Below are 14,174 nucleotides of genomic sequence, written 5' to 3'. Positions count from 1 at the left end.
CCCTCTGGGTGAAGAAATTTCTTCTCATCTCAGTTCTAAAAGGTTTACCCCTTATCCTCAAACTATGACCCCTAGTTCTGGACTCCCCCACCATCGGGAACATTCTTTCTGAATCTACCCTATCTAACCCTGTTAGAATCTAAGTTTCTATGAGATCCCCTCTCACTCTTCTAAACTCCAGTGAATATAATCCCAACCGACTTAGTCTCTCCTCAAATGACAGACCTGCCATCCCAGGAATCTGCCTGGTAAACCTTCACTGTACTCCCTCTATAGCAAGGACATCCTTCCTCAGATAAGGACACCAAAACTGCACAGAATACTCCTGGTGTGGTCTCACCAACGCCCTATACAATTGCAGTAAAACATCCCTATCCCTATACTCATATACTCGCTATGAAGACCAACATACCATTTGCCATTTGTGTTGGTCTGACTGCATTTTATTTTGCTGCTTTGTTTTAATCAGGTACCCACCAGAAGCTCCAGAGTTGCAGATAAGGAAAATGGCCGATCTGTGTTTTTTGGTTCAACATTATGAGCTGGCCTACAACTGCTACCATACAGCAAAGAAAGATTTCCTCAATGATCAAGCAATGCTATATGCGGCAGGGGCATTGGTTAGTACCTAACTACCCGAATTATTAAACTGATAAATTGGGCGAAGGCATTGAAAAGTCAGGGGGTGCCTGAATGTTGTGGACTTGTTTGATTATCTACTGATTTAGCTCCATCCTGAGATACATAATGATTTTAGGGAGCAATGAATCATGCATTCAAAGTATGTGCCTGTGCCCCTCTTGAGTTTTTCCCATCTTCTCCGTCCCAGCCCTTCTCGTGCCATGGGAAAAGAAATAAGACTGTGGTGGCAATTGTGTGCCAGCCAGTCACTCATAAAATAGTGTTGCCAACACGATTAACTTGCCTCTTTTTAACAAAAAAAAGTCACTGCTAAAGTTGCTCAGTGGTTGAGGATAAATCATTGGCACAACTCCGTCATCTCGCAGTGGCATTAAGCAGATATTTTCCTAATGTTTACCCCATTAATTGCCTTTGTCACCTACAAGCCGTAGGCAAACAATGATCTGATGATTGAATAGACAAAACTGAAGTCAAAACCATGGTGATAAATGTGAGTTGATGCATCTCACTTCCCCACTTAGTTATATGCACTCAAAAAAACTAATTTACCAATTTATTTGATGGCACTTTGGAATTGGTTCATTGTAACAATGTACAATTATGCAGTAGTATAGCACAAAGCAGGGGTCAGTCGATGCATCGTGTATATGTTTATACGCCATTTCTTTCAATCATGAATATGGATATTATTACATCTCCAATTGTTTCTTCAAGGATGTTTTTGATTTGCTTTGAAAACGACAATTGAATTGGTTTCTGCATCTCTGAAAGTACATGTCCGGTAGTAAAGTTTACCATTCCAAACCTTTGGTATGTTCTTTACTGTGATTCTCAAACTAGCAAGAAACCATAAAATAGAATCCCTGCAATGCAGGAGGAGGCCATTTAGCCCATCCAGTCTGCACCGACCCTCTAATACAGAATCCTACCTAGGTCCCAATGCCATAAGCCCACATATTTACCCCACTAATCCCCCTAACCCTCACATCTTTGTACCTAAGGGGCAATTTAGCATGGCCAATCCACCTAACCTACACATCTTTGAACCAATCATACAGTCCTAGTTTTTTTTAATGTATAAACCTGCAGTTCAACTGGATGAGCAGTTCATCTATTTCACACACTCACCCTCTTAAAGAAACCATTGCTTAACGTTCTGCTATTCGTCTGACACCCTTGATTCTAAACTATAGAAGCTAGTTCTGGAATCTTGTGTTCAGAGGATGTTTTCTGGATTAAAATTGTCCGTACCTGCTGATTTATTTTCTCTATCCATTCTCCCTCATTATCACCTTGCTGTTATAGTGTCATAGAGGTTTACAGCAGGGAAACAGGCCCTTCGGCCCAACTTGTCCATGCCGCCCTTTTTTTAAACCCCTAAGCTAATCCCAATTGCCCGCACTTGTTCCATATCTCTCTATACCCATCGTACCCATGTAACTGTCTAAATGCTTTTCAAAAGACAAAATTGTACCTGCCTCTACTACTACCTCTGGCAGCTCGTTCCAGACACTCACCACCCTCTGTGTGAAGAAATTGCCCCTCTGGACTCTTTTGTATCTCTCCCCTCTCACCCTTAAACCTATTCCCTCTAGTTTTAGACTCCCCTACCTTTGGGAAATTCAGAGAATTAAAAACCTCAACTTGGTCTTTTCATTCAGAAACTACTCTCGGACCTTTTCAATAATCCTACATCTTGCCTATAATGTGGGGATCGAAGTAGAGGCAACACTTCAAATGTGGCTTCACTTATTTACCAGCGTCACCCTTTTGAGTAATGTTAAGGGTGTAGCTTTTTGCTGCAAACGGTTAACCGCCGTTTGTTAACAAAGCCCTCAATCTTTCTTGCTATTGCCTCAATCATGTCAGCATTCATTTTGTAACCTATTGTGTTTTCCCCCTCTCTAGTCTCCTGACTTTTAATCTATGGGTGTTTCTTCTCTACCTCTTCTTTCACCTCGACTGTTTTGCATTATCGACTGTCTCCAGTCTTGAATTGCTTTGCTATACTATTATCCTTTTGGCCCATTTCTGTTGCTGCACCATTTCCCCACCATCAGCCTTTTTGTGGTGGGAGGTTTCTGTTTTGGATGTAGTATCACTGTGGTTTGAGAGCCCTTTGGAACGTGGGAAAAGGTCAGTACAGCAACTGAAATATCAGATTGGATTAGAGCATATTTTAGTGAAATCAGGAGCCAGTTGGTTAGGTGGCAGGAGAAGTTGGCACACAGGACTGTAGATTACAAAGGCACACGTGTATATTTTAGGATGCCATCGATAAATAGAGGTTAGAAACCAAATAAAATTGAAGAAGACTAACAGAATAATGAAAGGAAGCTAAATGATTAAAGAAAAAAGTGGAGAAAGTTTAAGAGGAATGAGGGGATAAAAATCAGAAGACCGAAAGGGGCAGTATCTATTTTGCAGAAATAACGGTAAGAGAACTGTTAAAGGCTAGAGGATAATCAGAAAATAACATTAAAACAAAAGTCTCATTGACCTCTGCTCCAGAGAAGAATATCGGGCAGGAAAGATAAAGTTTATTATTAGTCACGCTGCAATGAAGTTACTGTGAAATTCCCCTCATCGCCACAATCTGGTGCCTGTTCGGGTACACAGAGGGAGATTTATCATGACCAATTCACCTGACCAGCATGTCTTTCGGACTGTGGGAGGAAACCGGAGCACCCAGAGGAAACCCACGCAGACACTGGGAGAATGTGCAAACTCCATACAGACCCAAGCTGGGAATTGAACCTGGGTCCCTGGTGCTGAGAGGCAGCAGTGTTGACCACTGTGCCACCCTGATATCGGGCAGGTGGCGAATCCATAAGTAGTTGAGAATGAAATGACTGACTAGTGTGGTGGATTTGAAAGTTTAGGCAAATTAATTAGGATAAAGGGCAAAACTAACTGCTAGGATCTAATGGGGATACATCTCAGACTGACCATGAAACAGTTGAAGGAGGTAACTGCAGTAGGTCTCAACAAAACCCCTTCACTCTATTGAATATGGATGTGTGCTGATGAACTGGAGTGTGGCCAATGTAGTACCTGTTTTTAAAAAGGGAGACAGCTAATTACAAGTCAGTAAACGCGAAGACTGTTGTGGGGAAAATGTTAGAATCTTCAATTGAGGATGAAATTGCCCTCGAAATAGCAATTTAGTATTAACTGGCATGGGTTTAAAAGGGGGTGATGTGAAGGGGGGGCCAGTCATGTTTGACAAATTCCATGGAATTCTTTGAGGAGGTAACTGACATTGTGGATGAGGAGGTGAGGGAGTAGGAGGAGATTGGGGGTGGGGGAATGGTGGAGAGTAAAAAGCCAGGAGTTGTCATGGACATGGATTTCAGGAAAATACTTGGTGTACCGCACAAGAACTCACTCAAGCAAGTTAACAGGCATGAACTTAACAGGGAAGAAAAGGTTGGATTTGAAGTAGATTGGACGAGAAAACAATAGGAATTGGCACAAGTGTTTCCAGAGTAATTGCAAGTGCGTTGTCTCCCGAGTCCAGTTCTGGGCCACTTCTGCACACTAACAGTTACAGATTTAGGTACAGGCCAGGAGGGGTGTGTTGTCAAATTTTCCGGTGATGGCAACATAGGGAAGGCGATTGTTTCTACTGAAGGCCAAAGTGAAAGTAAAAACATGGCAGATAAAGTAAGTTGTATGATTATGAAAAAATAATGCAGTGGAGGCCAGCTTGGAGCAGCAGAGGCACTTAGCAGTTAAAAATTCACACAAACGTGAAGGCAGCAGCTTGTTTTGATGAGGCTAAATAATTAAAAATTTAAAAGAATTCTATTCTTTACCTCCAGCATTGTAGAATGCAAAGCCTGTCAAGCCAATAAAAAAATATCTTTGTAAGATCCCAGTCGGAGTATTGCATGTAGTGTTGGGCTCCACAAATATAGGAGGAATGTTGAGGCCTCCGATGCGTTACGATGCAAGTTCAGTAGGACACTGCCTATTAGAATTTGAAAGAGTTTAGAAATGAAAAACTAGAGTTGTTTAAAGTTATGAAAGAATGAAACTGGGTAGCTTTAACTGTTCCCTAGTTAGTCAAGGATGAAATGTAGGAGATTCCCAACAGACGGCAGGAGAAACTTTGCATAGAATTGAGGTTGTGAAATTTCACAGTACTGCCAACATTAAGGGTTAGGTTGGATGATATCTGAGCAGATTGGTGAAGTGTTTGCATAGGCTAATTTGTCACAATCTGATCCTGTTTCCACACTGTTATTTCAACATATTTTATCTTTATGGCCCTTGGATCTCTCTCTTGTGCCCACTCTGCCCTTTGATCAGAAGTCCTATCCTGCCATAGCACTGAAGTGATCCGAACCGATGTTATTAGTGACATTCCCAGCATGTTGCATTAGCCCTATTTGATTACTCTGCATTCAACCACTCCATGCTCCCCATATCACTGCCTCTTTTCCAACTCTGTGCCTATCCAAATGTAGCCACCTTCTCCAGGGTAATTAGGGATGGGTAACAAATGCTGGCCTTGCCAGTGTTGCTCACATCCCATGAAAGAATTAAAAAGAAAATTGCCTCAGGCAGTGGATTTTCTTCCCACATAGCAATGTCACTTTGGTAGTCCCCTGAGGGTGGAGTCTAATTGTCCGAGTATGCTGATGTCCCCCGTATCTCTACAACATCTTTCTAGACTTCGTTAAGCTGACATTCGTGCTGAAACATCGGCATTGGGGAAGTACGCCAAATGCACTGTCAACATGAGGAGAAAAAATACCCAAGGGCTGAAAAATTATTAGCTTAAACTTCTGTAGGCAGAGAACATGATTAACAGAAAGACAAACGTCTTATTTAAAAGAAAAATGTTAAAAAATAGAGCAAATTTTTAAAAAATCTCAATTTAATTTATGTGGGATTCTGGACTGGGCAAATCTGTTCCATACATTTTAAATGTGTAGAATTAATCAGCACATCTTGCATGTTATTCTGGTATGTCGTGTATGTGATCCTCTTCAATATCTTTTAAGATTCAACATTTGTTTCATCAAGATTCCTTTTCTCCCCGCCCTTCTTGACACGAACTCCTTGAGGAACGAGCAGGTGACCCTCTGGTGCTTTGCTTAGGTGGCCAATATTTGTAAATATTGACAATGTCCATCAGCTGTTTGATCATGGGAGGTTGCACGGTTGAGCCTGATGCTATCTGTGCACTTCCAGCAGGGTCTGGGAGATTCACTGTTTAATCTTGTTTGTCTCGAGTGAGTATGGCCAGGTTCTTCATCTGGGGTGTTCGGTAGGTGACTGCAGGGGCCAAACTGAACCTGGAAGATTCTGCTGTAAATAGAACAGAATATTCGCAGAATCACAGAATACTACAGTGCAGAAGAGGCCCTTCGGCCCATCAAGTCTGCACCAATGCATAAAATGCCCAAACCTGCCCACCTAGTCCCACTTGCCAGCACTTGGCCCATGGCACATCATAACATTCAGGGCCAAGTGCTCATCCAGGTACTTTTTAAAGGATGTGAGGCTTCCCGTCTCCTCCACCCTCCCAGGCAGCGCATTCCAGACCATCACCACCCTGTGGTTAAAAAACGTTTTTCTTCAAATCTTCCCCCCCCCCCCCCCCTCTAAACCTCCCACCCATCACTTCTAACTTGTGTCCCCTCGTAACTGACTGTTCAACTAAGGGGAACAGCTGCTCCTTATCCACTCTCTGTCCATGCCCCTCATAATCTTGAACACCTCGATCATGTTGCCCCTCAGTCTTCTCTGCTCCAGAGAAAACAACCCAAGCCTATCCAACCTCTCTTCATAACTTAAACCAGGCAGCATCCTGGTAAATCTCCTCTGCACCCCCTTAAAGTTCGACCACGTCTTCCTATAATGTGGCGACCGGAACTGCACACACTACTCCAGCTGTGGCCTTCCCAAAGTTCTATACAACTCCATCATGACCTCTTTGCCTTTGTAATCTATACCCCGATTGATGAAGGCGAGTGTGCCATATGCCTTTTTCACCACCCTATTAACCTGCCTTTCCGCCTTCAGAGATCTATGGACAAACATGCCAAGGTCCCTTTGTAAAAGGACATTGCAGACAGTTGCTGGCTGGTGATTTCCTCTGCTTGCATTTGTTCTCTGCCTCTGATATATATGCTTGCTTTTGAAGGAGGTTGCACCAGATGCAGTGATCCTTGGGCGGGAAAATGAACCGCTGAGATTTGCAGATCTGGTCTGAACAGAATGAACACTCTGAACAGCATCTGCAGGGTGTCCGGATAGCGATCCCTGCATTGAGTGACTTTCAACGGAGAAGTTCTGAAGCTTTTAGAAGAGAAGTCCTCCACCTGCTAAAAACAGGAGAAGAAAATAAGCTAAAATGTTAAAAAAAGAAATGATCCTGAAAGGACAGCATCGATCTCTGAGTGAAATTAACAAAACGAACGGCACATTTAGAGGAATAAACACTCACTAGCCAGCCAGGAAAAATGAGAAAACTGTAGAAACAGAAGCAAACGTCTGCTACCAGGGAAAGACAAGTTTTAAAAGTTTTTACAAAAGGGTCCGAGAAGGAAGAGCAGTCGTTTCCCACCAAAACTCCAAGTGTGCTGGATAAGCAGACAGCAGCTGTGGCAGCTAAAAAGAGGAAGTTGATGATCTTAAAGCGGGAATGCATTTAAAGTTGTAGAACACTTGATGCAGTGACGGGAAAAATCAGAGAAGACCTTGGATAGAGGGCAAGGCTTTTAAAATGAAAGGGGAGGGTCCCTAAGCAGTGCAAGACCTCAAAGGAGGAAATTACGATCTCCAGAAAGAGGCAATGCTGGCACTCAGAGGAGGTAATAAGTCGTCAAGCAAGAGGTTGCGTCAAACTCCAGGAGGAGAGCACCGAAAGACCCCAGCAGGGCAGCGACAGACCCCAAATGACGAAGTGAAGAACTGAAGGCAAAATGGAGTTGTGACCAATCCTTTTCTATTTTAGAGAAGTTTCTTGAAGTTGTAGCAATGAACTACAAGCAAACAATAAAGCTGTCATGAGTCTAAAAGTAAAACCAGTCACAAGAGAAGTAAGAGTAAAAAAAATACAGTTGGCTAAACCTCCAAGAGGTACGGCAAATAGAAAATGAGGTAAAAGTTTGTGACACGTCATCTAAATGAGAAGCAGCCCAGTTATATTAAAGCTTTAAAAAAAAAAGACACTGTGGAAAAGGTGAAAGTAGCTGGGAAATCTATTCGGGCCAGTAAGACGCAGTACAATATTCACCAGCAAGTGGTGAAAGAACTGAAGTCAGAGCATGATGATATAGTCAGTATTTAAAAACTCTGCGACCAGCCTGAACGCGTACGCCAGTACAGTAACTGACTTCATTAGTAAGTGTGTAGAAGACTGTGCCAAAGAAGCAAATCTATGTATTCCCCAACCGGAAACCATGGATGAACAGGGATATCCACTGCTTGCTGAAGTCCAGGTCAGGCAATGCTGACCTATACAAGAAAGCCAGATACGATCTAAGGAGATCCATCAAAGGTGCCACAAGACAACACTGGACCAAGCTGGAGGCCCAGGCTAGCCACACCGACCCCCACCGACTATGGCAAGGTCTGCAAGACATAACAGGCTACAAGATGAAGGCATGTAAAATTGTCGGCTCCAACGCACCCCTCCCTGATCTCAATGCGTTCTGTGCCCAATTTGAGCAAGAGGTCAGTGAGAGCATGCCCTCCACCCTGGATGAACCTGAATCAGGGGTCATGATTGCAGATGTCAGAGCAGCTTTCCTGAAGATCAGCCCACAGAAAGCAACTGGCCCGGATGGGGTACCCAGATGAGCACTCGTATATCCTGCACGGATCAGATGGTGGGAGTATTCGCAGACATCTTCGACCCCTCTTTACAACAATCTGAGGTCCCTATCTGCTTCAAGAAAACTACCATCATCCCGGTACCTAAGAAAAACAAAGCAGTGTGCCTCAATGACCATTGGCCGGTGGTTCTGACATCCATCATTATGAAGTGCTTCAAAAGGCTCGGCATGGCATGAATCAATTCCAGCCTCCCGGGCGACCTGGATCTACTAAATTTTGCCTATCACCGCAACAGGTCCACAGCAGATGCCATCTCCCTGGCCCTGCACCCAACCCTGGAACACCTATGTCAGACTCCTATTTATTGACTACAGCTCGGCCTTCAACACCATTATTCCCATGAAACTTATCTTCAAACTCCGTGGCCTGGGCCTCGGCACCTCCCTCTGCAACTGGATCCTGAACTTCCTAACTCTCAGATCACAATCGGTAAGGATCGGCAACAACACTTCCTCCACGATTATCCTCAACACCAGTGCCCCACAAGGCTGTGTTCTCAGCCCCTTGCTATACTCCTTATACATCTATGACTGTGTGGCCAAATTCCCCTCCAACTTGATTTTCAAGTTTGTTGATGACACCACCGCAGTGGGTCAGATCTCAAATGATGACAAGACGGAAAAGGGAGAATCTGGTGAAATGGTGTGACGACAATATTCTCTCCCTCAATGTCAGTAAAACGAGGAGATAGTCATCGACTTCAGGAAGCGCAATGGAGGACGTGCACGTCTACATCAATGGGGCTGAAGTGGAAATAATCGAGAGATTTAAGTTTAAATGCCCAGATCACCAACAACCTGTCCTGGCCCCTCGACACTGACGCTATAGTTAAGGAAGCCCACAACCCCCCTACTTTCTCAGGGAGCTAAGGAAATTTTAGCATGTCTGCTGCGAGACTCATCAACTTTTACAGATGCACCATAGAAAGCATTCTTATTGGTTGTATCTCAGCTTGGTATGGCTCCTGCTCTGTCCAAGACCGCAAGAAACTACAAAAGGTCGTGCATGTCGCCCAATCCATCACGCAAACCAGCCTCCCATCCATTGACTCTGTCTACACTTCCCGCTGCCTCTGGAAAGCAGCCAGCATAATCAAGGACCCCGCGCACTCTGAACTTTCTCTCTTCCACCACCCTCCTTTGGGAAAAAGATACAAAAGTCTGAGGTCACGTACCGACCAACTTGAACAGCTTTTCCTTGCTGTCGTCAGACTTTTGAATGGACCTACATATATTAAGCTGATCTTTCTCTACACTCGAGCTATGACTGTAACACTATATTCTGCACTTTCTCTTTCTCCCCTATATACTCTATGAATGGTATGCTTTGTTTGTATAGTGCAAGAAACTGTTTTTCACTGTATCCCAATATATGTGACAATAATAAATCAAATCAAAGCCTGTGTAGGTTCGTGACCACAGCAAGTGTGAGGTGCCGCATTTTGGGAGATCAAATGTTAAGGGTAAGGATACAGTTCATGGCAGGACCCTGAACAGCATTGATGTACAGAGGGATCTTGGGGTTCAAGTCCATAGCTCCCTGAAAATGGCCACACAAGTAGATAGGGTGATAAAGAAGGCGTATGGCATGCTTGCCTTTATTGATCAGGGCACTGAGTACAAGAGTCAGGATGTCACGTTGCAGCTTTATAAAACTTTAGAGTATGGTGTTCAATTCTGGTTGCCACGTTACGGGACGGATATGGAGGCTTTGGAGAGGGTCTAGAAGAGGTTTACCAGGATGCTGCCTGAATTGGAGGGTATGAGCTATAAGGAGAGGCTGGTCAAACTAGGGTTTTTTTCCTCTGGAGCGGTGGCGGCTGAGGGGAGACCTAATAGAAATCTATAAAATTGAGAGGCATAGGTAGGGTTGACAGACTCTCTTAGAGTTGAAATGTCTAACACTAGGAATCATGCACTTAATGTGAGAGGGGGAAAGGAACAAGTTTTTTGTCGAGAGAATGGTAGGTGTCTGGAATGTGTTGCCGGGAGTGGTGTTGGAAGCAGATACGATGGGGATGTTTTAGGGGCTTTGTGATAAGTGCATGAATATATAAGGAACAGGGGGATATGGACCAACAGCAGGCAGAAGGGATTAATTTAATTTGGCATCATGTTCAGCACAACATCATGGGCCGATGGGCCTGTTCCTGTGCTGTGCTGTTCTGTGTTCTAAATCCATGCCAGTTGAATCCCTTGCCATTTGCCACAGGACTTGTGATGGATGACGGATGGTAGAAAGATAAGATGCGTGTGAATTGGATTATATTACAGGAGTGTTACACATCGTCAATCTCATTCTCTCATCCTGGCCTATCTATCTCGGTCCAGTCACAAGCCAAGTCTAGATGGCTGGAGATAGATTCGGCTGCGGTGAGTGACCAGGGAGTCTTCTGTGTCTTGAGCTCTGTGTTCCACAAGACAATGTTGACCTTCAAGACCGTTACGTCTTAGATTGATCACATCTGTCCAGTCTGTTGGGATCAGTCTTCATGTGCCAGGATCGACATCCCTAAGTTGCTGAGGGTAGGAAACTTGACAGCCACTCTCTCCTGACTTGACCCGCCCATTGAACCAGTTTACCAGAGTGTAACCACTGTCGCATGCAAATGGCTTTTTGGAGCCACTGAGTGTGAGGTGAAGGATGATTCCCTCCAAAGGGAGTGTTGAGCCTGCCTCTGGGGAGGTGTTACCCCTCCCTTACACGTCAATATTTAACTCAGCTGTTTTTTGTAGATTCTCTTTCCAACATACTGAACAACTAAAGCATTGGAATTAACATTCACAACAGATTTAACACTTTTGGCAAGAGAACCAGAAACAACAGGGGGAAATGTTTTTTTGAAATCAGAAGTTATTCCCTGGAATTCACAGCTTGAAAGGCAGTTGGAAGCAGATTCAATAGTAACTTTCAAAAGAAAATTGGGTAAATATTTGACCTGGGAGAAGTTGGGTGGTGGTAAGAGGCGTGGGAGTGGGACTAATTGGATAACTCTTTCAAAGAGCTGACACATAGAAAATGGGCTGAATGGCCACCTCCTTTGCTGCATTTTTCTACGAGGAAGTTGGTACTTGCTTAAGTGAATCAGGATGGAATTGAACCTGTTGTGTCTTGTAAACTGTACCTTGCAAAATTTATTCTTGTCCGACTGGAATTCAGTCATTAATTCTAATTCCACCTTTCCTTGCGGAAGAGCTGAATAGAATGCATAATGTTTGCATGAATGTGCAATTGAACTTAATTTTCATTCTTGACTTCCTTATCCTGTGGTCTTGACTCTTAATTGTTTGTGGTACAGGGGAGGCAGCAGTACAGTGTCACTGGACTAGGGATCCAGCGACTCGTGTAATGCTCTGGGGACCCAAGTTTGAATCCCACTAGATGGTGACATTTGAATTCCTAAAAATTTGTAATCAAGTCTAATGACCATGAAACCATTGTCGATTGTAAAAACCCATCTGGGTTCATCAATATCCTTCAGGGAAGGAAACCTGCTGTCCTTACCTGGTCTGGACTACATGTGGCTCCAGTCCCACAGTAGTGCAGTTGACTCATAAATGCCATAGCAAAATACTCAGTTAAAGGGAAATTAGAGATGGACAAAAATGCTGGCCCAGCCAGTGACACCCACATTCCCTGAACGAATAAACAAAAATGCGTCATTCAACTTTTCATTTGGGTTTTAATTTTTGATCCATTTCAGTGTTGCATATCAGACACCCCTTCAAAAGCTAACTGAAGAAAAATATATTGTAAAGTTATGTTGTTATTATACTGACACTTGCAAGTAATGCTTCCTTTTTGTAAAATTTTAACATATTGAAGGAAATGGCGGCAGCATCCGTTTTTCTTCAGCCTGGAGCACAGAGACAGTATCCCACCCATTACATGGAGACAGCTATTCAGACATACAAGGACCTCTGCAAGTACGTGGCATCTTGATCAAGTCAACTCGGGAGGGAGAGGGGGGTTTGTGTTGGTGTGCTAAAACTAATCCTGTACTGGCTCGAAGCTGTTTTAACATGAGGAACCAGCTTTGAGTTTAGTGGCAAGGCCTTGCATTAGGAGAATGAAAGCAGGGGTTGGGAATGTAACTGAGCAAGGGTTAAAGAGGAATGAATTACTATTGATGCAATCTGAGGCTATTTGGATAATGCAGTAAAGATCATGGTGAACCCATGTCGACAAGATCTCAAGAGCATCTATAGAGGTATATCAGTCCCATTTAAAGGGTGGCACGGTGGCACAGTGGTTAGCACTGCTGTCTCTCGGCGCCAAGGACCCGGGTTTAATTCCTGGCTTGGGTCACTGTCTGTGTGGAGTTGGTACATTCTCCCTGTGTCTGCGTGGGTTTCCTCCCACAGTCCAAAGATGTGCGGGTTAGGTGGATTGGCCGTGCCAAATTCCCCCTTAATGTCAGGGTACTAGCTAGGGTAAATACATGGGCTTATGGGGATAGAGCCTGTGGGATTGTGTTCAATGCCGGCTGAATGGCCTCCTTCTGCACTGTAGGATTCTATGATATTGAGGTTTTAAGGATGTGTAAACAGGAGTACTAGCTGCTTATAGAGAGGAACATTAAAAATAATTGTTAACTTGCACATTTCTTGATGTATTGTGCCTTGAATCAATAATATTTCTCTGGCTTTATTGGTTCACAGCCCAGTGTGATCAGAAAGAACCCAAGTTTAATGAATATTAATTTGGTTGAGTTTACTACTCAGAGCTAGATTAATAGGAGATAGCTGCAGTCTTCTGTGTGCTCTTAAGAGAGGAAGGTTAGTTGGTGTCCCTACTCCTGATGACTCTCCATTGAGCCTCATTGAAAACTGTAAGCATATAATTGTTGCATTAACTTGGGGGTTGGCTGATGTCCCTATACCTTGCGCGCACATCTCTTCTCTTCCTCGCCCCACAGTCAAATATCGGGTGCACAGAGGCTCGTGTAGGAAATGGTTCAGTACTGGGACCATTTGAGTTCAATCAGTGAAGCAAAGAAAGAAAGCTGAGGCATGTTTGGGTTATTTTTAAAGCCTGTGTTTATTGTTTGTTGGAGGTGATTTATTTTTTTGAAGGAGATAAATGTTATGACTTTTCATACGAATCTTTTCATGAGTGTCCAAAATGGAATTTTTTATTATTTGCTTACGTCAGTGCAAGGGATGGGCCTTTGGTTAATATATTGAATAACCCTTGCATTCAAATTTGCTTGTAAACCAAAGAGACAGAAGGGATACCTTTGGGATATACAACACTCAGAAATTCAAGGCTTAGGTTTTGGATGCAGTGCAAATAGAGTTTAACTGCCTGATTGGGTAGAATTATGTGGAATCTGTAACATGAAAATGGGTTATTAAACTCTAGTCTGTGGCAATGTTTATATTCTGTAAGAGCATTCACCCACTCTGAACACTTGTGTCCAGCCACCACTCATCTCAATACCCCTCTATTCTCTTCTACCTCACTCATATTTCAAGCTTCTTGTTAAAGGTATCATTGCTGTCTACTTCAACCATTCCACGTCAGCAAGTTTCACTGAGTTCTTCACTTCTTGTGTAAGGAAGTTAATCTGATGTTATTTCTCCAGTTTACATCCTCCCCTTTTTTTCCGCTTGCGAATGGGAATAGTTTCTCCACTTCCATTCTGTTTAACCCTTCCCATAATTTAAAGTCCTGTA

General features: G+C 43.4%; 1 protein-coding gene across 2 annotated transcripts in view; it reads left to right on the top strand.

Moving 5' to 3' along the window:
* The window catches only part of trappc8 (trafficking protein particle complex subunit 8), a 170,873-nt gene that overhangs the window by 84,125 nt on the left and 72,574 nt on the right, over nucleotides 1-14,174 (top strand). For both annotated transcript variants that reach the window (XM_078215640.1, XM_078215641.1), the window contains 2 exons: nucleotides 470-620; nucleotides 12,322-12,422. In XM_078215640.1, the coding sequence (XP_078071766.1) occupies nucleotides 470-620; nucleotides 12,322-12,422 (252 nt within the window). The remainder of the gene's footprint in view (nucleotides 1-469; nucleotides 621-12,321; nucleotides 12,423-14,174) is intronic.

The sequence above is a fragment of the Mustelus asterias genome, chromosome 7, assembly GCF_964213995.1.
Source record: "Mustelus asterias chromosome 7, sMusAst1.hap1.1, whole genome shotgun sequence".
NCBI lineage: Eukaryota > Metazoa > Chordata > Chondrichthyes > Carcharhiniformes > Triakidae > Mustelus > Mustelus asterias.
Note: the sequence above shows the minus strand (reverse complement) of the source record. Positions and strands in the feature narration are given on the sequence as shown.